The sequence below is a fragment of the Monodelphis domestica genome, chromosome 4 (genome assembly GCF_027887165.1).
Source record: "Monodelphis domestica isolate mMonDom1 chromosome 4, mMonDom1.pri, whole genome shotgun sequence".
NCBI lineage: Eukaryota > Metazoa > Chordata > Mammalia > Didelphimorphia > Didelphidae > Monodelphis > Monodelphis domestica.
The window spans coordinates 349,616,131-349,637,472 of NC_077230.1; the positions used below are offsets into that span (position 1 = coordinate 349,616,131).

At 49.0% G+C, this 21,342-nt stretch overlaps 2 protein-coding genes across 2 annotated transcripts in view; both read right to left on the reverse strand.

Annotated features, from left to right (window-relative positions):
* Window positions 1–175: 175 nt before the first annotated feature.
* On the reverse strand, window positions 176–4,193 carry IL18BP (interleukin 18 binding protein). The gene is made up of 7 exons (XM_056826141.1): window positions 3,924–4,193; window positions 3,639–3,822; window positions 2,338–2,418; window positions 2,098–2,163; window positions 778–901; window positions 547–697; window positions 176–372 (listed from the first exon to the last, which is right to left on the reverse strand). The coding sequence occupies exons 1-7, from the start codon at window positions 4,191–4,193 to the stop codon at window positions 238–240; spliced, it is 1,011 nt and encodes a 336-aa protein (XP_056682119.1). The 3' UTR covers window positions 176–237.
* Window positions 4,194–11,011: 6,818 nt separating this feature from the next.
* RNF121 (ring finger protein 121) overlaps window positions 11,012–21,342 on the reverse strand; it is a 106,284-nt gene continuing 95,953 nt past the window's right edge. Inside the window, exons 8-9 of the mRNA XM_016422031.2 lie at window positions 16,485–16,586; window positions 11,012–13,608 (exon numbers count right to left, since the gene is read on the reverse strand). Coding sequence (XP_016277517.2) covers window positions 13,488–13,608; window positions 16,485–16,586 — 223 coding nt within the window. The 3' untranslated portion in view covers window positions 11,012–13,487. The remainder of the gene's footprint in view (window positions 13,609–16,484; window positions 16,587–21,342) is intronic.

The following is a 21,342-nucleotide window of genomic DNA, read 5'->3' on the forward strand; positions in this document are numbered from 1 at the left end:
CCCCCCCTCCCCCCCCCCCATCAGGGTAACTTTGGAGAAGTCACTGCTCTCTTTGCATCAGTTTGGACTAGAGAACCTCTTCAGGAGCAGCTCAGGGTGCTCTGTGCTGTCTGCTGTTAGCAGATGGAGCTCACCCAGTGGCTTCCCCAGACCAAGGATGAGACCCAGACGAGGCTTGGGGTAATGCTTTATTGGAGGGGCTCCTGCTCCCCTTCTTGCTGTCTTGCTCAGTCAGGCTTAGCCTGCTGTCCAGGGAGAGGTCTGGCTGGCTTCTTCCCCATGCCCAGAGGTTGTGGGAGATGGGACTGCACTGTGATTCCCCAGCTGGTGACTGACTGACAGGGTTTGGAGTGTTCTTGGCCCAGGCTCCTGCTGGGGAGGAGACAGATTGGTGGTGGGGTGCCTCTGGGGAAACCTTCACAGAAATTGTGGGTGCAGAGAAAAACAGGAGGGGGGTGCTCCTCTGGACCAGGACTTGTTCATTGATCCCATCCTTAAATGCATACACCCCACCCCACCCCTAGTGGGCACCTGCCCTGCTCTCACCTGGAGCTGGGCCAAGAGTATGTGGCGCTGAGTGAGCTGGGCTGGGTCCACTAGGACACAGGAGAAGTTGGTGGCGGCAGTGAGCTCGGGGCTCAGCTCCTCCAGCACTAGGTCACGCTGGAGCCAGGTCACTTGGCTTTCTCGCTGCCTCCTGGGGGGGGGGAGTAGGTTGGAGGGGGGGGCTGGGCTTCCAGTCCCTCCCCCTTCTCCCCAGACCCTTTCCCCTGGTACCGTGTCTGGCTCTCATGGAGGGCTCCAGGCAGGTCTTCTATGAAGGAATGGTTGCCCAGCCAGTACATAATGCTGGAGTGGGGAAATGGGCTGCAGCCCCTGCAGGTCAGGGTCAGAGGCCCATCTGAGAGGGGGCAACAAAGGGTTCTCAGCCCAGGGACAGCCCTGGCTTCTACAGCATCAGCTACAGGTGGGGACACTGAGGCCCAGAGAGGGACAGGGGAGGTTCCCATCTCCCACTCTTTAAAATCCTTCCCTTCTCTTATGCAATCAGTCCTGTGTATAGGTGCCCAGACCAGAGCTGGAGGGGCTAGACAATGGGGTGAAGTTACCTGCCCAGGATCACATGGCTAGGCAGTGCCCAGCACTTCTAAATTCTTGGCTTCTGAGGGGTGAAACCTTTCAGCTGAGGCCAGCAACTAAACAGCCCGATTCCCAAATGGCCCAGCTCCGACCCTGGGGACTACTTCCTCCATGGGGTCCTCATACTGGGCAGGAGACACCATGCTGGGCTTGTGCCCATAGCCCGGGGCCTCATGGGTAATGCAATGCCTGTGCTCCTCTCTTGTGGGGATTAACTTGGGCAAACCGAGGACTCCAGAGCTTTGCAAATTTGCTCATGCTCCCTCTTAGGATCCGGCTCCTCCCGTCCTCTCCACTGTGGCTTTTATTTGAGGCTGCCTTCCCCAAGTTATCTCGGCTTTGCCCCGGGGCAGGGATGGGGGAGGAGGCCACACCGTGAACCTGTCCCACTTTTCGTGCGGGGGTCCCGGGTGCCGCCTGCCCCCATCGCTTTCACTGGAGCCACCAGCCTTCGTCCAGAGCCACTAGCTAAACCATTGACTTCCTCCCGGACTCGACCTTCACAAAGAGCCACCCCTTCTCAGAAGATGGTCGAACCCCAAGCCCTTGCTTGGCTCTGCCCTGCTTGCACCTCCCGCCTTGGTCTCGGGCGGGCCTGGGGAACTGTGGTAGGGTTTAGCTCCGGGAGCGCCGCCTCCACCACAGCTCTCAGAACACAGAGTGGGCCAGTGGCTGAATGCAGGCGGCCTGTGGTGGCTCCGAGTAAGGCCTAATACTTGTTCTTGGGAGAGCTGCGCTGGAAAAGCCTTTAAAGATCCTCTCATCCGGGCTTTAATTTTACAGATTGGGAAAATGAGGCTTGGGGGCACGTGATCTGCCCAATGGTAGCGATGGCGATAGCTTGCTTCCCGCTTCGTCTTCTATACCAAGAGTTGTTACTTCTCAGGGACCGTCCCCCACCCCCGCCCTTATCTTGGACGACACCCCTGGCCCTTTGCTCTCACGCCCTCCGCCTACCATTTAAGATCTCAGATTCGGACCTCCTCACCGTCACCTCCAAATCCAGCTTCGGGCAGAGCTGCTCTGTGGGCGAAAGAGTGGGTGATGGTCGCTGTGCCCTGGGGCGCAGAGCTCCGCCTCCCGTCATGCCCTGGTAAAGCACCTCCACCCCCGCCCCCATCCTCCCCCTGAGGACGCGGAAGGCACGTAGTAAATGGGGGCCCTCGTCTCTGGCCAAGGCCCCCCTCCTCCCTTTACCTGCATCCCGGGCCAGGGGCCAACTCAGGACCAGGGAGAGCAGCCCTGAGAATACCAGCGAGGCAGCCAGGACCTTGAGGCCTAGAGGAGAGAGCGGAGGGGGTGACCCGGACAGTCTCAGAAGGGCTCGGGGAGTCTCGGGCCCCCGGCCACTCTCCGCCCTCCGTCCCCCCTTCCTTTCTCGCACACCCCACCTCCTGCCCAGGGCTTCCTCCACGCCATGGCGAAGGTCTGGCTTTCCCTGGACATTGCTGGTCCCTCCGAGGACGGGTTTTCTTCTTATAGTCCCTTCCTCCCACGCCTGCTTCCCCACTTCCCCGGCGCAGGGGGGCGGGAGGGGCAGAGACGCGGGTCAAACCAGTGATCTCCAGGGAGAGCCCTGTACGCAAAGCGTGCCTGTGTGCCGGGGGAGGGGAGGAGAGACCTCAGGAGAGCGCCAAATCGGGTTCCGCAGAGCCTCGACAGGCAGGGCAGACGCTCCTTTTACAGAAAGGGAAAGGGGATGAGAGTGCGCCAGGAACTTGCCCGGAATCAGTCACCTGGCCATCGGGAGCTGCCTCCCTGGTCGGGCCCCTTCCTCTCCCTCTAAGACTCAGTTTCTTCCCGGGTAAAAATGAGGCACTTCCTCGGCTCCTTTCAGGTCTAGGTTCAGGGTTCTATGGACTCTCTTCCTGACCCAGACGCTTTTCATAACGTGGAGAAGCCATGATTAGAAAACCAAGAAGCTCAGGTTTTCCTCGTCCCTCCGGGCATTTCCGGAGAGTATTGCCGGACCCCTAACTCTCTAAGAACTCTGGGAATCCATGGACACTCGCCAGCCTCGCGGTTTCCCCTCCCCCCATCCCCACCCCAACTGTGCTCCCTCCCAGTTTCCTAGAAGATGTCCCTGTGGCTAACGGAAACTGCTCATCACCTCCTTGGGCCACCGAGGCTCTCCCAAGGCTAGCTAGGAGCTGGGACTTCCTCCTGGAGCCTGTGACGGGAAGAGCCCCGCCTCACCGGGGAAGCCCCGGAGGACTTCTGAGAAGTGAGACAGCACCATGGTGGGTGGGTAGGAGACATGTGGACGTGGGCCTGGAGGCATCCAGGGGCTTTGGACAGGAGGAGGAGGAGGACCAGATTTGACCGTCTGTGGGAAAGCCAGCATTGGGAAACCCCAAAGGTCAGGGATTTCTGTCCCCCCGGGGCATTTCCCGGTACTCTTTCCTCACTGGAGGAAAACCTGTTTAAAGCGTTGGCAATAAATGTACCGAAGCCCATTTTTTATTTACCATGTATGTCTGTCTTTTTTAAACTCTTACCTTCTGTCTTAGTATTCGTTCTAAGAGCTACAGAGGTGGTGGCCCTCGAGGGCTGCTCCTCAGTTGGGGAATAGCTGAACAAGTGGGGTGGAGGCGGGGTGATGGTGATGGAATAGTGCTGGCCCAGAAGAGACAGGCAGGCAGAAGAGCCGGAAGGGCAGGGCAGGGCACAGCGAGGAAGCGTCTGAGGTCATCTTGGAACCCGGCCTAGCCCTGGCTCTCCGTCCACCGGATGCATATTGGCCAGGTGGCGAGCGAGTCCTCTGCTCCAATCAAAATCCAGACCAGAGCTGAACCCCGTCTCAGACATTTAACAGCTGGGGTGTCATGGATCTGCCTCGGACTCCTGAGGTTCCAGTCGGAGTCCTTCGGGATGTCGGGATCCGGGTAGTGCTCTGGGTCGAGCCTCTTGCAGCAACTCCCGCCCACGCACGCTGCTCTGCCTGGAAGGGCTGCTGAGCCTGTGGGACCACCGGCTCTGGGCTCCCCCGGTGGCCTCTGGGAGCTCGCCAGTTGCTTGGTGTCTTCCCGGCCCTCCTCCGCATAAAATAGCATGGCGGTGGGTTATTGTTTTTTGCTTAAGGGGGTTGTCTTGCTCGCCTTGGGCGGAGACCTCTCGAATGGCTTAGGGACACTCCTGAGATGGTAGGAGTTCGTCCCTGAGAGCAAGCCAGGTAAGGGCAGCTCCTTGGGACACTGGAGAGTCCACCCAGCCTAAACTCTGAAAGCTCCATCTGGCCTTGGACACACACTAACTGTGCCACCCAGGGCCAGTCACTTAACCCTGGTGCCACGGTTTCCCCCTCTGTAAAATGGGCTGGAAAAGGAAATGGCAACCTCCTTTGGCATCTTTGCCAAGAAATCCCCAAATGAAGGGTCAGACAAGACTGAACCACAGCCTTGGGCCTGCAGACAGGGAGGCCCGAGTTCAAACTCCACCTCAGATGATTCCTCGCTGTGTGACCCTGGGAAAGTCACTTCACTCTGTTTGCTTCCCTTTCCTTATCTGTAAAATGAACTGGAGAAGGAAATGGCAAACCACCTCCCTATCTTTGCCAAGAAATTAAAACGAGTCACATAGGACCAACCCCCCATCCCCCTGTGGCGCCAAGAGCAACCCATAGGAAGCTTTGCATCATCAATGCATAGACATTTATTGAGCACCTACTCTGTGGCAGGCTGTGCTGAGCCCCAGGGACGCAAAAAGAGGCCCAAGACCTTCCAATCTACGGGGCGGCGCAACTCTCCCCCACCTTTCGGGAGCCTGAAGAGCGCTCTAAAAAGCTCCGTGGCACATTCCACGAAGCCACGAGTAGTTCTGCCGCAGCCGATCCCCCTTCCTGTACCGAGGGCGCCTGGAGAGAGGGGGGTGGGGTCTCCCAGCCACTGGCCCACGCGCCCCTCACACCTGGCATCTCCCCACTCAGGAGACCCAGACCCGAGGCAGGAAGCAGCTCCGAGGAATGGGTCCTCTCGGGAAAGAGGAGACCCATCTTTGGGCTCCAGAGGACAACAGCCTCAGACCTGCCTCAGAGAAACTCCGGGGCGGAAGAGGGTTCCGCCAGAGAAAGGACGCGCAGCCGCTCTACAGGACGTGCTGGCTGGACCATCCGGGTTCCCCACATGTGGCCCATTGAAGTCTGAGCTCCTCCTTCCTAGAAATGGACGGATGATGATTGTGGGAGAGGGAGCCCCCAGCGGGCTCGCAGAGGAAGTGTGGTTTTTATGGCACCATTTTAGTCAATGCTGTTTCTTGGAGTTAATTGTGCCCACTGACTTACAAAATGGGTATGACTGTTGTTGGTTGGGCCCCGGGGCTCAGGAGCTGTATCGTTTCCGGAAGTTTGGACCCGTCATTTGTCCCAGCACCCCAGGATGACAGCCACCCTTTGGGCGTCCAACCTTTGAACCCAAGCTCCATTTGGGAGAGTAAAGAAAGGGAGACAAGAGCCATATCCAAGATTGGTTTCAGATTTTTCTCAGAGTTCTGCAGAGTGAGAGCAACCGGAGCCCTTCAGAGTCAGGCTGTCCCCCAGAGAGATCTGGAGCCACGTGGGACCTCCTGGGCCAAAGGGAACATTTAAAAATGAGGTTCTGCACTAGGAGGCAAATGCAATTGGCAATTTGCATCAAATGCAAGCATTCTACAACATCTACATTCTACATTCTACAACCATTTTCCTCCTTTTCAAAGCTGAGCATCTATGCAAGATGGGCATACTGATGGATTCATCCAAAGGGGTTGTCTGGCCAAATGCACACAATAAATTCAACAGCTTAAAGATTGTAAAGCTCAGGAGTTGCTGTCTTCGGTTCTCTTTTGGGGGCTGATCATTGCAGCTTCTGGGACCTTTTCCATTCTTTCGGAATCTTAATTCACTTATAGTCAAACCAATCGCTTGAGAGCCATCCCCACTGCACGCATTTCTTCTGGGGGTATTTGGTTGTGTGGCTGCCCCATGCCACTTCCATTTCCTCATTTAGCATCTCAGACTCAGCTGTTAGGAGTCCCCACGGAATGAGTTCTACTGTTGTCACTAATGAGAGCCCATGATTTAAGAAATGTCACATCTGTTCATTTTGCAACTATTTGCTATTTTCTTTCCTGTTTTGCATATAGGAGCTACTTGGGATATAGCTGGGTCTTAAGGGTAAATTTCCTTTTTCTTTCCCTTTTTCTTTCTCTTTTCTTCTTCCTCCCTTCCTTCCTTCCTTCCTTCCTTCCTTCCTTCCTTCCTTCCTTCCTTCCTTTCCTCTCTCCCTCCCTCCCTTCCTCATCCTCCACCTTAGAACCCCCACTGTGTATTGGTTCCAAGGCAGAAGAGCAGTAAGGGCAAGGCCATGAGGGCAAAGTGACTTGCCCAGGGTCACCCAGTCAAGAAGCGTTAGGACCTCTAGTCTCTAGGCCTGACTCTTCATCCACTGAGTCATAGAGCTGCCCCCAGCAGGTTAATTAAACAAGCAAACAAACATGGAATGATGACCTTATGAGCAGAGCCAAGAGAAAATTATAGCCAACAAGGGGGAATCTTAGTTGAAGAATGGCTTGTGTATGTCCCCTTCCAGAGATAGAACTGCTAAACAGAAACCTAAAGGACACCATTTTTACATGCATACATGCCCGTGTGTGTGTGTCCAAAGATGCCCTCTCCGGGGAGGTGGAGGAAGGCGGTGCTACCCCGGAACATTACTGTAACAAGTTCATTCATTCATTCAAAAAGGGCAAGAAAAGGCAGACATCCTCATCCGGGTCGTTCCGCACTTTTCCAGAGTGCTGGCTAGGAGCTCTCCTCAGCCCGGGGCACACAGGTCTGATCCCGCGTGGGTCCGGGCCGCTTCCTCTCCAGGGCAGCCGGGGGCGGGCAGAATGCGGTGTCGCTGCTCCCCGGGCCTCTCCCCTGTCTTGAAGTCACACCCAGGAAGCTTGTGATAAATCTGTGGGCCTGCGTGCAGCCTCGCGCCCTTCTTAGTCATGACCGCAAGAAGCCGCCTCGCAATCCTCTCCCTGGAAGCGGAGCAGGAAGCGGGATCCCAGTCCGAGCGACAGCCGCTTTCAGAAAGGGTGAAGAGGGCCGAACGACGGGTGAAATGACGTCAGAGGGGGCGTGGCTCCCTCGCCTCAAAAACCACTCGCATTTTTCCCCTATTTCAGCCGTCAGAGGGTTGAGTCCGTTTGCCACCGGCTTCGGCCATTAGACTAGAAGGTTCAAAGCTTTAGACAGACAGCCATCTCCGAAGAAAGAGCCAGGCCAGGAGTCAGGTAGAGCCGAGTTCAAATTTGGCGTCAGACGCGTCCTAGCTGTGTGACCTGAGGTAAATCTCTTACCCTCTATTTGCCTCAGTTTCCTCTGCTGTACAGTGGGGATGACAGGATCCACCACCAAGCAGGGTTGTTGGGAGGATCCAATGAGATACCTGTAAGATGGCCGGCACGTAGTAGGTCTTGTGGAAATGTTAGCTCCCGCGTCGACTAACCCAGGCAGGGGCTATTTTTAGCCGAGACGAGAAAACAAGACGAGAAAACAAGCGCAGGTGTAAATGACTTGCCCAGTGCTCTAGTTAGCTGAAGGGGGAGGGGCATTCGGACCCGGAACTAACCGCCTTCAAGACGCAGCCCTGCGTGCTCCCCCCCCCCCCCCCATTGTGTGGAGCGGCATCGAAAGGCTGCCTTTTCCATAGACGTTTTCTAGCGTCCCTAATGGCTCTCCATCCTCCGTCCTAGGACCTTAGCTCAGGCACCCACCACCTCCAGGAAGCCCCCGCAGTCCCGAGTTCTTTCCCTTTGCTTGTTAGGGATGGGGGAGGAGGAGGGGGAGGGACAGGATGGAGAATGGTGCACTGAAATCTTTTAAAACTCTCTCCTCCTCTCTTGGAATCAATACGGCGTATTGGTTCCAAGGCAGAAGAATGGTATGGGCTAGGCAATGGGGGTCAAGTGACTTGTCCAGGGTCACACAGCTAGAAAGTGTCTGAGGCTAGACTTGAACACAAGACCTCCCATCTCTGGGCCTGGCTCTCCATCCACTCGCCCACCCAGCTGCCCCCTTGGATGAATTTTTCAGCTGATAAACTCAGGGAGAACCCTAAGAATATTTAGACACCTCTGACCTCTTCAAGTTCCTCTGACCAGGGGGCAGAGCACCCGTCCAGGACACACACAGGACTGCCATATGCTGCCCGGTGACAGGCCCACACATCACTCTCCTTCCCTGAATGCACACAACACTCTTTCCATTATTGCACCCCCTGGGCGTCTGCCAGCCAGGCTGTCCGTGGCCACCTCAGGGAGTCAGACACGGGCTGGAGGCATCTCCTGGGCTGTGGGAGGGAGCCTCAGGGCTCAGGGTCCCTGGTCTCCTCAGGAAGCATCCAGCATCCCTCTGGGGAGATGCTTGTGAACGGGACTGTCTCCCTCCTGCTGGGCTCTTGGGAGCTTCTCGAGTCTGGTCCGGGCTCACATCCCCTCTGCTTGTGACTATCAGGCACCAACGATCCATCTTCTACCTCCATATTTCTTGGTTCAACGTCCTCAGCTCCTTCCCCCACCTGTCCTAACCGTGGCCGGGAGGATGGGCCAAGGGAAGAAGAGCTGAGGCTGTCCCCTGGCTGTTTGGTCTCTGTGCAAGTCGCTGTGGCTGACGCTTTGGCCTGGCTGGCATCCTGAGCCTTCTAGATGCCAGGATGGACCACTGAAGACCCCAGATGACCCCAACCCACCCTGAACCATGTTTTCCTAATTACAGTGTAAAGTTCCTCAAAGGCAGGAACCACAGGACCCTTCTCCAAACTCCCAGGGCCCAGAAACCTGGTCGCAGCACCTTTGGGGCCAACGAGGGGAAATGGAACTCAAGAATACAAGGAATCTTGGAGCAGCTGGGTGGCTCAGTGGATAGTCAGGACTGAACATAGGTTCAAATCTGGCCTCAGACATTTCCTAACTGGGTGACCCAGGGCAAGTCACCTAACCATAGTGGCCTAGGCTTTACTGCTCATCTGCCTTGGAACCAATGATTCTAGGGCAGAGGTTATCTCCATTGTTTGGTTTCAGCCTCCCTTTTGGGGCTAGGCCGTCTCTTTCCAGGCCTTCATCTCTGCTTCCCCTCAACTTGGAATATCTTCCCTCTGCTTTGCCATCTAGTTCCCACTCATCATTTGAGTCAGTTCCTGTACTTCCTCTTCCAGGAAGCCTTCCATGGATTACTCCCACTCCTATTATATACTTCCCAGCCAACTTCTAAGTAGCTTTCAATTGCTTGGATATCATTCTGAGTTTCTCATGACAAAACCTATTTTCTTCAGGAAGCTGGAGGTGCGACAAATCAGAAGTTTGCCCATCCCATTATCTCTGAGGTTACAGTGAATCCCTAGGCCAAATAGATGCTGTAGAGGAGCGCCTGGGTAGGAGGGTAACCTGTGTAAGACCTTCACCTCTTCCATCTGAATTTCCTGGCCTTTTAGCAAAGTGATTTTTCTACAGTCCAGGTCCAATCATCTCACCTCCCTGCTCACTAACTCCTGTGGCTCCCTATTTCTTCCAGGATCAAATATAAAAATCCTCTTTAGCATTTAATGCCCTCCATAACCAATCCTTCCTCCTCTCTTTGCAGTCTTCTTACATCTTGATTCGAATTTGATCCAGGGACCCTGGCCTCCTGGTTATTCCAGGAACAGCACACTGTTGCTTGGCTCCATCCCGGTGCTTTCTCTGGCTATCCTCCATGTCTGGAACACTTTTGCTCTTCTTCTGACCTGTCTGGCTTCCTTTAAGTCCAAGTAAAAGCTCACCGTCTGTAGGAAGCCTTCCCTGACCCCTCCAATTCCCATGCCTTTCCATTTGTTTCCATCCCAAATGTTCATGGGGCTATTTGTGCCTACCCTGTGGCTCAGGTTAGTCTGAGCAGTCAGTCACACGCTGACACTGACAGCGAGTCCTCGGGTAATGGACAGCCGCCACTTGTTTGCTTTGGACAGATTTGCTTTGATGCCGTCTCCCAGATGGACCGCAAGCTCCTCGAAGACAGGGACTCTCTTTTGCTTTTCTGGCTCTCCAAAGCTCAGCACAGTGCCTTGTCTGCTCCATTAAAGTAGGGCCTGTCCCACCTCAGGGCTTACTGCCTTTTCTCAGGTGCCGATCTCACCTACCCCCACTGGAATTCCTCTGGATGTTTTTTCCTTAATAAACGTACATAAATCAGCTAAAGCACACGAAGTTCCCTGAAAGCAGTTGGATGTTTCAGCATATTTCCCTCGCCTTGTCTCCCCAGGCTTTCATTGAAACAGTGTTTTATTGAGGCCCAAGAGAACTAGGGAGGGGGTAAGCGGGGAGCAGTGAGGAAACCTGGTCCTTGGACTAGTGAGGACTAGCTCAGCTTTCCCCAGGAACTATTTGTGGGAAAACACCAGTAGCCATGGGCCAGGTGGCGAGCCAGGTCTTCTTCAGGTGGAAACTGGAAGAATCATCACTTGAATAATAGATTATAGAACAGACTTACAGCTGAAACCTTAGAGATCATCTAATCCAAACCCTTCATTTTACAGATGAGAAAACTGAGACTCGGGGAGGATAAAGGGACTTTTGGCCTGAAACCCAGAAGCTGAGGGAGAGGCCTGGGTGTGGGTAGGAACAGGTTTGGTGCAGATACTCACGGCTGGCTCTGACCTGTTTTCAGGGAAGATATCCTAGTCTGTGGCCTCTTCCTTGGCTCACAGCAATCCTGTGTTGGGTCAAGATCTGTGACTTTGAATCAATGAGATTGAGCCTCTCTGGTACGGAGGGAGGCAGAAGGCTGTGAGCATGTTGGCACAGTGATGGCTAGTCCTTCCTGGGAAATAGGGCCCAAAATGGGAGAAGCCAAGTAAAAGGAACTCAGGAATTTCTCTCAGCTCACTGGGTTTTATTAAAACTGGAGTTGTGAGAAAGCTTGGGCCCATCACCTCCTTAGGGGACAGGCTCCAAGCCCTGGAGGTGACCCCAAAAGCTGAGGGCTCCCCTCTTCCCAGTCTGGCCTCTGCCCTCCCATGATCCCCACCCCCTACCCCCACAACAATAGCAACAACAACAACAACAACAACAAGAAAACCTACCAATAATGGCCCTCCCTCCCAGTGGTGTTGAGGATGGGGGTCAGCCTGGGATGTGGCCTCTAATGCAGAAGCCCAGGCAGACCTGTGGTGTTCCCTCTTCCTCCCTCCCCATAACTGGTGTCAGCCTCAGACAGCCTGAGCACTGAGTGTGGGGAAGGGGAAAGGGGGGGCTCTAGTACCTTTAGAGATCCCTCACTCTGCAGATTCCTCAATGAGGGAGAGAAATCTCCAGGCAAAATCCTAGAAAGTTTCTAAGGGGCCATCTCTCAACACATCCTCCATGTTCCCTCCTTTCTTTTCTCTGGTTCAATGCCCCACCCCAAGATGGCCCAATGACTCTGGATCTCAAGAAGTCTGCTGAATGTGGGCACTGGCTAAAAGCTGCCACACTGATCTTTTTGGCTTTGTGGAGCTCAAACTCCCTTTTCCTTTGGGCTCTGCCCCGAAGCCCAAGCTGGTGACAGAGGCTGAAAATGTAGAGTAGCCAGCTTTCTGGCCTAATATAATCTAATTTAAAGGCCTAATCTGGCCTTTCTGGCCCTGATGACATGTAATTTCCCTCTGCCTTCACAGGCCCAGTAAAGAGCCAGGCAAAGAAGCAAATGTACCCAATCCTTAAGGCAGGGGATTCCCTGGACTGGCCTGATCTTAGCAACATACCCAGAGACTTGGGAGCCTCAGAAAGCCATTACTAGAGGAAGGATAGGACAGCTTTGGCTCCAAGATCCCCATTTCCTCCTCTCTTTTGGCACATCATTCACTACTTCCAATTTCACTTAAAAATCTTGCCTCATCACACGTTTTCAAGCTCTCCTGCCCTGACCCAAACAGATGTCCAAGGCCCAAAGGGGCATTTCTTGCCAGTTCCCTGAAGCCCTGGCTTCTCTGGTTCTTACACAGCCATTCTGGGACATTGACAGCTCCTTTAGGGTGCTTCCATCGCTAGATGATAAAAACATTCTGCCCTCCACCCAAGACAACACCCAGGCCATAGTGAGGAACTCCCAGATGAAGGGGTCACTTCACATGATCAAGCCCTGATAGTTCTTCCTGAGGGGGCAGGCCCAGCTCTCTCCGTGATGCATTCTAGGCCTGATGGCCACTGAATGCAACTGTTTTCAACTCTGAGACCTCCCAACCACTACAAGAATCTTGGGTTTCCAAATTTGAAAACATCAGGAAGGGATGAGGAGGTAGAATGGATGTGGCTGCGTACCTATGGTATGTCTGGTGGGACAGGGAAGAATCCAAGGGAATAGGTTGGTTCATGGCTTTGGAAAACTACCTCCAAAGCAGTGATCCTTTACCCTGGAAGACAGTCCCACCCAACTTGCCGGAGGCTGCAGAAGGCCAGAGAGGAAGGCACCCAAGGAGATGTCATTGACCAGCTGAGCACCTGCTTAGAGCCATCACTCCCCAGCTGCACAAGTGGCTCTGGGTGCAGCTGTCACCTCTGGGGATACAGACACCCCAGGAGGAGATCCTCTAGCTAAGTGTACTAAAGGGAGTGCTGCTAAAGGCAACTGTGCAGACCAGTCCTCCCTCCTGGGCTCTGACTGCTTGAGGTTCTTTCATCTCTGCAGAGAAGCATGAAGCAGAGATTCCTCATTTTCTGCCTGGCTCTTTGGAATGCTAATACCCAGCAATCCTGACAATACTGCTTAGCCACAGAAGGGGATTGGGGTGCGGTGCCTCGTGTAGGCCCAGATTTCCAGTCATGGAGACTTTTAGGGAAACTCTCCATCTCTGCATATCATGCAAGGCTAGGGCTCTTTCCAGAGTTGGGGAGACCTCTTTTGAGATAACACAGAGCTTCAAGGGGGAAATGGAATGATGGTTTTTTTCAGGATTCTGCTTGCATCCCAGGCTGCCATATAACTTTCCATTTCAGTTTTGGGCTCTCAAGCCAGCAGACAGGGATGAGGAAGATAAGAGAACTAGGAAATGGGAGGAAGGGAGGGAAGATGGTTGTCACTGCCTCACATTCTTGTAATAAAAAAGGTTTTTAAATATAGTCATTAAAATAATTTTCTTTTAAAAAGAACCTCCCTGTCCGGGAGCCCCCATGGGCTGGTTCACTGCCACACCCCCCGAAACAAGAGTCTTCCCTTGGAGCTGAGGAGGGAGTGTTTGGAAGTGGTTGTAGAGGATGATGAGGTCTTTGCCAGCTGTGTTGAGGGAAGGAGCTGGTTCGGCCCAGGGGCCTCAGGCTGATGGGCTACCTGCCACAGACCCCTCTGCCCCTGCTTCCCTTCTGCTCCATGGTTACTCCAGGCCCAAGGTGTAGTTGATTCCCTGTACCAGTCCAATAATGACTGGCTGCCAGGCCACAAGGTATCGAAGCCAGTCGAGCAGTTGTCCATACATGACATGAGGCCGCTCCCATCTTCAAGGCACAGAGGTTAAAGAAAAGGGCCCAGAGCTTAAGAGAAAAAAGGCTCTGGTGGGCTAGACTAGTGGTCACAACCACATGGGACATTTGGTTGCAAGGGTAGGGATTTTCCCATTCATGACGTATCCATCCTGGTCAGACTAGACCATTCTTAACTTCCCTGATACCTCCAGAGTAAGATTTGCACAGAGAGGGCTTCTGATGCCCAATAGGAGATGTTTAAGAGAGGAAATGAAACTTTCTTAGTAGTTGTAATCATTCCTCTTCTCCACCCCCAACTCCTGATCCCTGGCCCTAGAAGGGTCTTAAATCAATTTTGCTGATAAAGATGGGGATGGATACTCAATAGAGAGGGGATGAAAAGAAAGTGGGGAGGGAAGAAAAGGAAGAGAAAGAAAGAGAAGGGCAGATCCCCAAAGAAGTAGAGGAGGGGGCTAGAGAAAGAAAGGAGAGAATAGCCAAAGGTAGAGACATTCAACTAAGACAGGAAGAAACTATGAGTGTGAAGAACCAGGACCAAACTTTTGAGATATGAAGAATAGCCCCCAAATGGGTGATTACTGGGGAAAGCAAGTGATTTCATGATCAGATCATGAATAAAATACCCAGCTTTGCTACTTTTATTACCTTGGAAAGTCACTTAAACTCTTGAGGCTTCCATTTTCTCTATAAACTGAGGGAATGCATTGGATGACTTCCAAGGCCTTTCCTGCTTTTATATCTAGGATGCTACCAGCCTTCTCTCTCCTAGCCTATGGAGCCAGAGTTAGCTGCAAAGTTAACCAATCCCAGGCACACAAGCATTCTCCAGCTGAGCCAAGCAAAAGAACTACATCCTGGCTCCTAGGGGGATGGAAGAATGGGGAACGGTCATCCTCAAAATCTGTGATCAGTCCCTCACTTAAAAGGGAATGAGTGCCCCGCCAGAAGCTGTCGGGGAGGCTACAATAATCAACACTGCTTCATTTTTATAGCATTTTTGCATTTTACAAAGAGTTTCTACTTGGGGAAACAGTAGCTCTCTATTCCTTTCTCACTATACTGAGACAATGGATAGAAAAGCATTTGAAAATGCTATCTAGTCATGTATCTGCAAAAGGCTGCAAGATGTAATGAAGATAATATGGAATTTCTTGGAGTCTTGCCTGGAAATCCTGGCTACAATTTTTTCGGGTGATCCTGGGGCAAGTCACCTTTAAATGTCCATTTACTCATCTATAAAGTATTGACAATACTTATACTACCAACTAACCTTCACAGAGTTACTGGGATTCAAGTATTTTGTAAACTTTAAAATGTTACAGAAATAAAAGTGAGGGGCAGCTGAGTAGCTCAGTGGATTGAGAGCCAGACCCAGAGATGGGAGGTCCAAGGTTCAAATTTGGCCTCAGATGCTTCCCAGCTGTGTGACCCTGGGCAAGTCACTTAACCCTTATTGCCTAGCCCTTATCACTCTTTTGACTTGGAACCAATACACAGTATTAATTCTAAGATGGAAGGTAAGGGTCAAAAAAAAAACCCAAATAAACAAATAAAACAAGATGATTGGTTATTGATAGCAGTAGCAAGAGGAAGAGAGAATTCTGAATAGTAGAGGTAGTGTTACTTAGAAATTAAGGACTAGTTTTTTTAGTGATGTGTGTCTTCTTCAACATGATCAATATGGAACTATGTACTATATGACAGCAGATATATAACCTATGTCAGATTGCTTATTGCCTTTAAAGAGTGGGAAAAGAACACAGGGAAAGAATTTAGAACTCAAAATGGGAGAAAATGAATGTTAAAAATTGCTTCTACATGGAGAAAAAAATATTACTGGGGGGAAAAGGACTAGAGAGTGGCCAAGGGGGACAATGAAGTTTGGAACCTGGTTTGCCTCTTGCTGTGATGTGATAAGAAAAAAAAGCTCTGGACTTAGTCCCAATCTTGGCTCTGTCACTATCTTCATCTCCAGGAAAGTCACTTTACCTGATGATGCCTCAATTTTCTGATCTATAAAATAATCTCTATCCTCTTCTATAAGGTTGTTGCGAGGGTTAAACAAAACTGCTAGCAGGGTGTATATATGCTTACCATTATTCCTTCAAGTGACAAGAAACTAAGAGAGGCTGAAGTGAGATTCTGAAGGACAATGAAGGACAGCCAAGCAGAGCTAGATCTCATTTGGGAAGGGGCTAGAGAGGCTTCTTACGAGGTCCCTTCAGGCTTGAGCTATGAATCTTTATGCCTGCAGTAAAGGAATTGTGGTGGTCTCAGTAAACTGTCCCAAGAATGTGTTGCCATTGGTGATTTACTGCTGAGGAGTTTGGAAAGAGGGAAGAGTTAAATGGCAATTGGGCTCTGGTCCTAAGGCTTTAAAAGCCAAGTTTTGGGGAAGAAAGTATATATCTGGTTAGATAAGAGGGTGTCACATTGCTACAGGGACTACAATAGGACCGGAGAATAGCATCTTGTCCCCACCGCAGATTTGATCTTGAAACACAACATGACCTGAGTGGCTGAGCCTCTCTCAGGCAGCATACAGAAAGACCTGTTCCTGAGGAGGTATCAATAGGAATTAAGTCAAGATTGCTAAGAGGCTGGAAGAGTTTTGTAGTAAGAAGTCTGGGTAAGAGGTTAAGAAAAAGGGGCAGATGCAGGGAGGTGAAGGTTTGAAGAAGGTAATTTTGAGAACTGATGTGTGGAACTTTGCTCTGCTTTTACTAGCAGGAAGCCAAAGAACAATGAAGAAAAGTCATCTTGACTTCAGACCAGGCCATTTCATCAGAGTGCTCCTTCTAAGCCCACCGAATTCCCTTGTTGCCCAGTCTTCCTGAAAGGGTCCTTGGAAGAAAACCCACTGATTCAGGCCAGGTCCAAAAGGATACGGGTTACTGAACATCCGTTTGAGATCCACCTTCTCTTTGCAGTAGGGACATGTCTGCTTCTTTCCCACGATACACCATCCACGGATGCAGAACTCATGAAATCTGAAGGCACATGGTGGTTAAGAGAAACTAGTAGAGAGAAGTGAGCTCATTCACCATGGTACCCCTCCCCCAATCCCAGGCCAGCTAAAATTATCCTCAAATAATAAATATTTCCCTGTTCAACTCATTCTCTCCTTCTTCCCCCAGGTTCTGGCTCTGGACCATCGTGAGATTTAGCTTATAGAATGGCTGGAAAGCCAGGGACAAAATATAGTTGGGGATCTCTCTCTCTCTCCAAGTGGTCTATCTCGTCTAAAGAGGGAGCGTGCTAGAATCTACTCAGCCTGCTCCAGAGTGATATCCTTGCTTACTAGGGCTCTAGGCCTGACAATCTGAAATCCTACCAAAGTCTCAAAATGTCAATCCCACCCTTCTCTTTAAAGCAGGACACATTCACTCCCAATCAGCTTAAATAAGTTGTCCTCCTCTGTATTTAGATTTCTTTCTTGCTGCTGCCTACTCACTACATTTAATAGGTTGCTTATATTGAAAAGATTCAAGGCACAAGTCACCACAAGAGCTATGAAGAGTAAACTTAAGGGAACAACTTTAGGTAAGAGAGCTAACAGCTGCTGATCTCAATTAAGGAATCAGAACTGGAAAAGATCTCAGTAGGCATCTAGTTCAACTAAACTGAACCAAAACAATGAATCCCCTCTCTGTCTCCTAAGCCAGTCATTATTCAGCCCATTTGTAGCTATTCAGTAATGGGCCTCACTGTCTCTCAAGGCAGCAAATTCCATCTTTGGACATTTGGATCTCAATTAGGAACTGTTTTTCTGAGGTGTCTTTCTACAATTCCCTCTCTCCCTTCCCACCACTGCTTCTTAGCTCTGTTCTTTGGGGGCAAGTAGGACAATTTTAATTCTTCCTCTTTCCAGATAATAGCCCTTTAAATATTTGGAGTCAGATTAAACAAAGCCCCCACTCTCATCCTTTATTCCTCAGATTGCACACTCCCCAGATCTCCCTTGTCTTCTAAATTGGTACCATCCTGTTGGTAGGAAATGAAAGGCTATGCTAGCTTTCTCTTGCCCTGACTCCTGCCCCTTACCTTGTCCTAGAGTATTTATTTCAATGCTTCCTGGGGGATAACTTTCCCTCTCCCTCCTTTCCCATCCCATTGAAGCCCAGATGATCCAACTCAGCAACTGGATTCTACCCAACACAAGACTCTTCAGGATGAGTCAAGGTATTTTCCTCTTCAAAACTTCTAGATCAGAATCCTGAAGTCACATAATACCATGTTTTGCTCCTCCTGTTTGCATTTCGATCCCACTTTGAGACAACTTTAGTTGTTTCAGTTTTTTCTCACATTTAGCCCACATCTCCATCTCCATAGCTTCCACCTAGTGATTCCAGAACTTGCCTCAGGATTAGAACCAAATAGGACAAATCACATTTCTCTTTCCCTTCACATATTTGAAGACTATTATGTCTCCCCTGTAAATTTTCTTTTCTCTAGAAAGAAGTATCTAGAAAGAACTATCCTCATTTCCTGCAATTTTTCATACATCAATCAGGCTTTCCAATTTCCTTTACCAGCTTGGTCACTCTTTCCTGAATGCGTTTGAGCTTGTCTATGTCCTTCTTAAAATGTGGTGCCCAGATCTGAATACAATATTGCTGATGTGGTCTGATTAGGATAGGCCAACCCCCTTCCTTTTTCACTAAGTCTCTCAATGCAGTGTAGGAGAGAAGTAGCTTTTATTGCTGTCATGTCACTCATATTAATCTTGCAGACACAAAAAACTCCCTATCTTCTTCATGCTGACTTGTTTAAACCCATCTCTCTCATTCTATATTTGTGAAATGATCTTCTTGAAAAATGTAGAACTTTACATTTATAATTATTACATTTGATGTCAGTTTATTCTAGATTGAAATAATCTTGGATACTAATCCCTCCTAACGTTGTGTTGTCTACAAACCTAATAGCACATCAATTATATCTCACTTCTAAGTCATTAATAAAATGCTGACAAGCAAAGGGATAAGAATGGATCTCTGGGGCACTTCTCTAGATACTAACCAAGTTAATATCAATCCATTAATGAATATTGTTTGGTTCAGGCCTTTCAACCAGACTGTGTAACTATACTATTTATCTAGTTCATCTCTCCAACTTGTTCATGAAGATGAAATGAGAAATTCCGTCAAATGCTTTGCTGAAATCTAAGGATACCATGTCTTCAGAATTCCTGTGTTTTAGTAACTATGGTAAAAAAAAAAAGGAAGTGGGTTTTACCTGGCATTTGACTTCTCCTTAATGAAGCCATATGAGCTATATGATTGCTGATTCCTTTTCTAAATGCTCATGAGCCATTACTTTCATGTTTCCTAGAATTATATTGGGAATATAAGCAAAGCTTCCTGGACTTACCATTAAAAAAAATATACAAATCAGGGCACTTATATTTTATCAAACCTGTGTTAGCTGTCCAAGATCATTCAAAGATCACTGATGGAATATTAAGTAATCACTTCATACCTCAACTATTGCAATAGTCTGATAATTCCTGTCTCCAGTCTCTCTATTCCAGTTCACCTTTCACTCAGTTGTCAAATTGATCTTCCTAAAATACAAGTCTACTATTTAACTCCAGAAGCTCATATAAAAACCTCTGTTTGGCCTCTATAGCCTTCCACAATTGAGCCTTCTCCTACCTTTCCAGTCTCCTCCCATACTGCGCTACATACTCTGGGACCCACTGACAATAGCCTTGTAGTGTTTCTCGAATATATGGCACTGCTGACTTTGGGCATTTTCATTTGCTGTCTCCTATTCTGCGGATTCTCTCCCTTTCAACTCCACCTTCTGGCTTTCCAAGTTTCCTTCAAGTCCCAGCTGAAGTCTCATGTTCTCCAGGAAGCCTTTCCCAATCCCCTTAATTTCAGTGCCTTCTGTGGACTTTCTCTAGTCTATCTTGTCTCCTCATAGCTGTTTGCATGTGGTCTTCCACATTAGGCTGTGAACACCGTGAGAGCATAGTTTGCCCTCTGTATCCTTAGCATTTAGCACAGTGCCTGGCATCTAGTAAGAAAAAGTAGATAAGCATTTATTAAGCATCTACTATATGCCAGCCACTGTGTGAAGTGTTTCACAAATATCTCATTTAAACCTCACAACCACTCTGGAAATGGGCTATCTCCATTTTACAATTGAGGAAACAGAGATGGAGATTAAGTGATTTGCTCAGGGTTACATGGCTACACCATATAGGTCTTTCTGATTCTGGGCTCCATGTTCTGTTCCTTTTGCCACCTACCTGCTCTACATTAGGTACATAATAAACACTAGCTGATGGATGTATGACAGTTCTTTTGGTATATTAGGATGTAGTTTTGTGACTTGAACAGGGGACAGTTAAATGCTGCTTTTCTTTCTCCTTATTAATTTGAGTTTCTACCTGTTAACCATTTTTGTTCTTTTCCAATACCAAAGATAATTCTTGGAAGGAAAAAAATAAGCAAAATCAAAGTTGGATAATTTATCCTGTTGTTATCATGCCATCCACCTTCAAGTAAAATTACCCCTTCTAAGCCTTCTTATTCCCCAGCATAAAAGTCACCTCCCTTTGTCTTCTTTAGCATTTATCAGAAGCCACATGTCAATTTGGACTTTTAAGACTTCTAACATTACATTTATAGGTCTCTGCTACAATTCTTTATTAATATTTAATTATGTGCCTTTGTGTCTTCTGTACATGTCCTTCCAAAATCTGAGTTGGTCAAATAAGTTTTTAGTTCAGTCACATTAGTTCCTTTAGGCAGCTCCTCTTTTTTCCTTTTCATGGAAATTTCCTTTCCACTAATATCTTCAGAATTACAAAATGGAGATGTTCCTTTCTCTCCTGAGCAGCCACCCCCTCTAGAATATCAGGCCAAAGGGATCTTCTCTTTGCTCTGAAATCTTTGAAATCCAGTAACCTAAAATCTGGGCTACAAGGAATACTATGCCTATCTTTTCTCTTCTTTCTCAGCATTAATTCATTAATTAATGGAATGGTTACTTTCTCTAAAGCTCTTGTACTTCTTGTTCCTTTTTGGTTGTCTGAATTAGACCCCAGAATAGCAGTTCCCTTTACTGCTTCTTCAACTTTTTGAAGGACGAAATTATCAAGTTCTGGTTTGATTTTGGTATAGACCTCAAGTAAATGTCTGGACAGTTCAAATCCCCCATTATTATAATATCATGCTTCTGTTTGTGATTGTTTTTCTCAATACCTCATCAAATCCCTCCTTTTCCCAAGAAGTCTATAGCATACTTCTATGGCAGTATCATTTTATAATGTTTTTCTCCAATGTTTCCTACTATATTTCAGTTCTCAGGTTCCAGATTTCTACATAAGTATTTTTCTTTAGTATAAAATACTATTAAATCACTCCTTTATAAGAAGGTTTGTCCTTCTAGAACTATTTCCCAGAAATAAATTCCATCCTATCATATCTGGGGCTAAAATCATATGGTCAAATTGGCCTCTTTAGGTTTAGAAATTTAGTTCAACTAGTTTACTACCCATACTTTGTACATCTGTGTAGAAAGATGAGATCATAGGCTTATTATTGAATTTTCTTCTTGGACAATGTCTCTAGTTACTAGTTCTCTCTTCTGTTGTTCTTCCTCCTGATACCCATTAGTGCATATCTGTGAGGAAAGGTTTTTTCCCTTCCTCAGCCTTTTTCAGTTAAAATTCTCTAGCTCCCAGTTTTAAGACTGGATAAATGTTTATAAAGTAGCTTTTCTTAAGTTTAC

Excerpts from the sequence above, each read along its gene's own strand:
- IL18BP (XM_056826141.1), bottom strand. The coding sequence starts at position 4,193 with ATGCTATTTTATGCGGAGGAGGGCCGGGAAGACACCAAGCAACTGGCG. Across the intron at positions 2,164-2,337 it reads GCCCCTGGCCCGGGATGCAG|AGCAGCTCTGCCCGAAGCTG; the intron begins GTAAAGGGAGGA and ends TTTCGCCCACAG. Across the intron at positions 373-546 it reads TACTCTTGGCCCAGCTCCAG|CAGGAGCCTGGGCCAAGAAC; the intron begins GTGAGAGCAGGG and ends TCTCCTCCCCAG.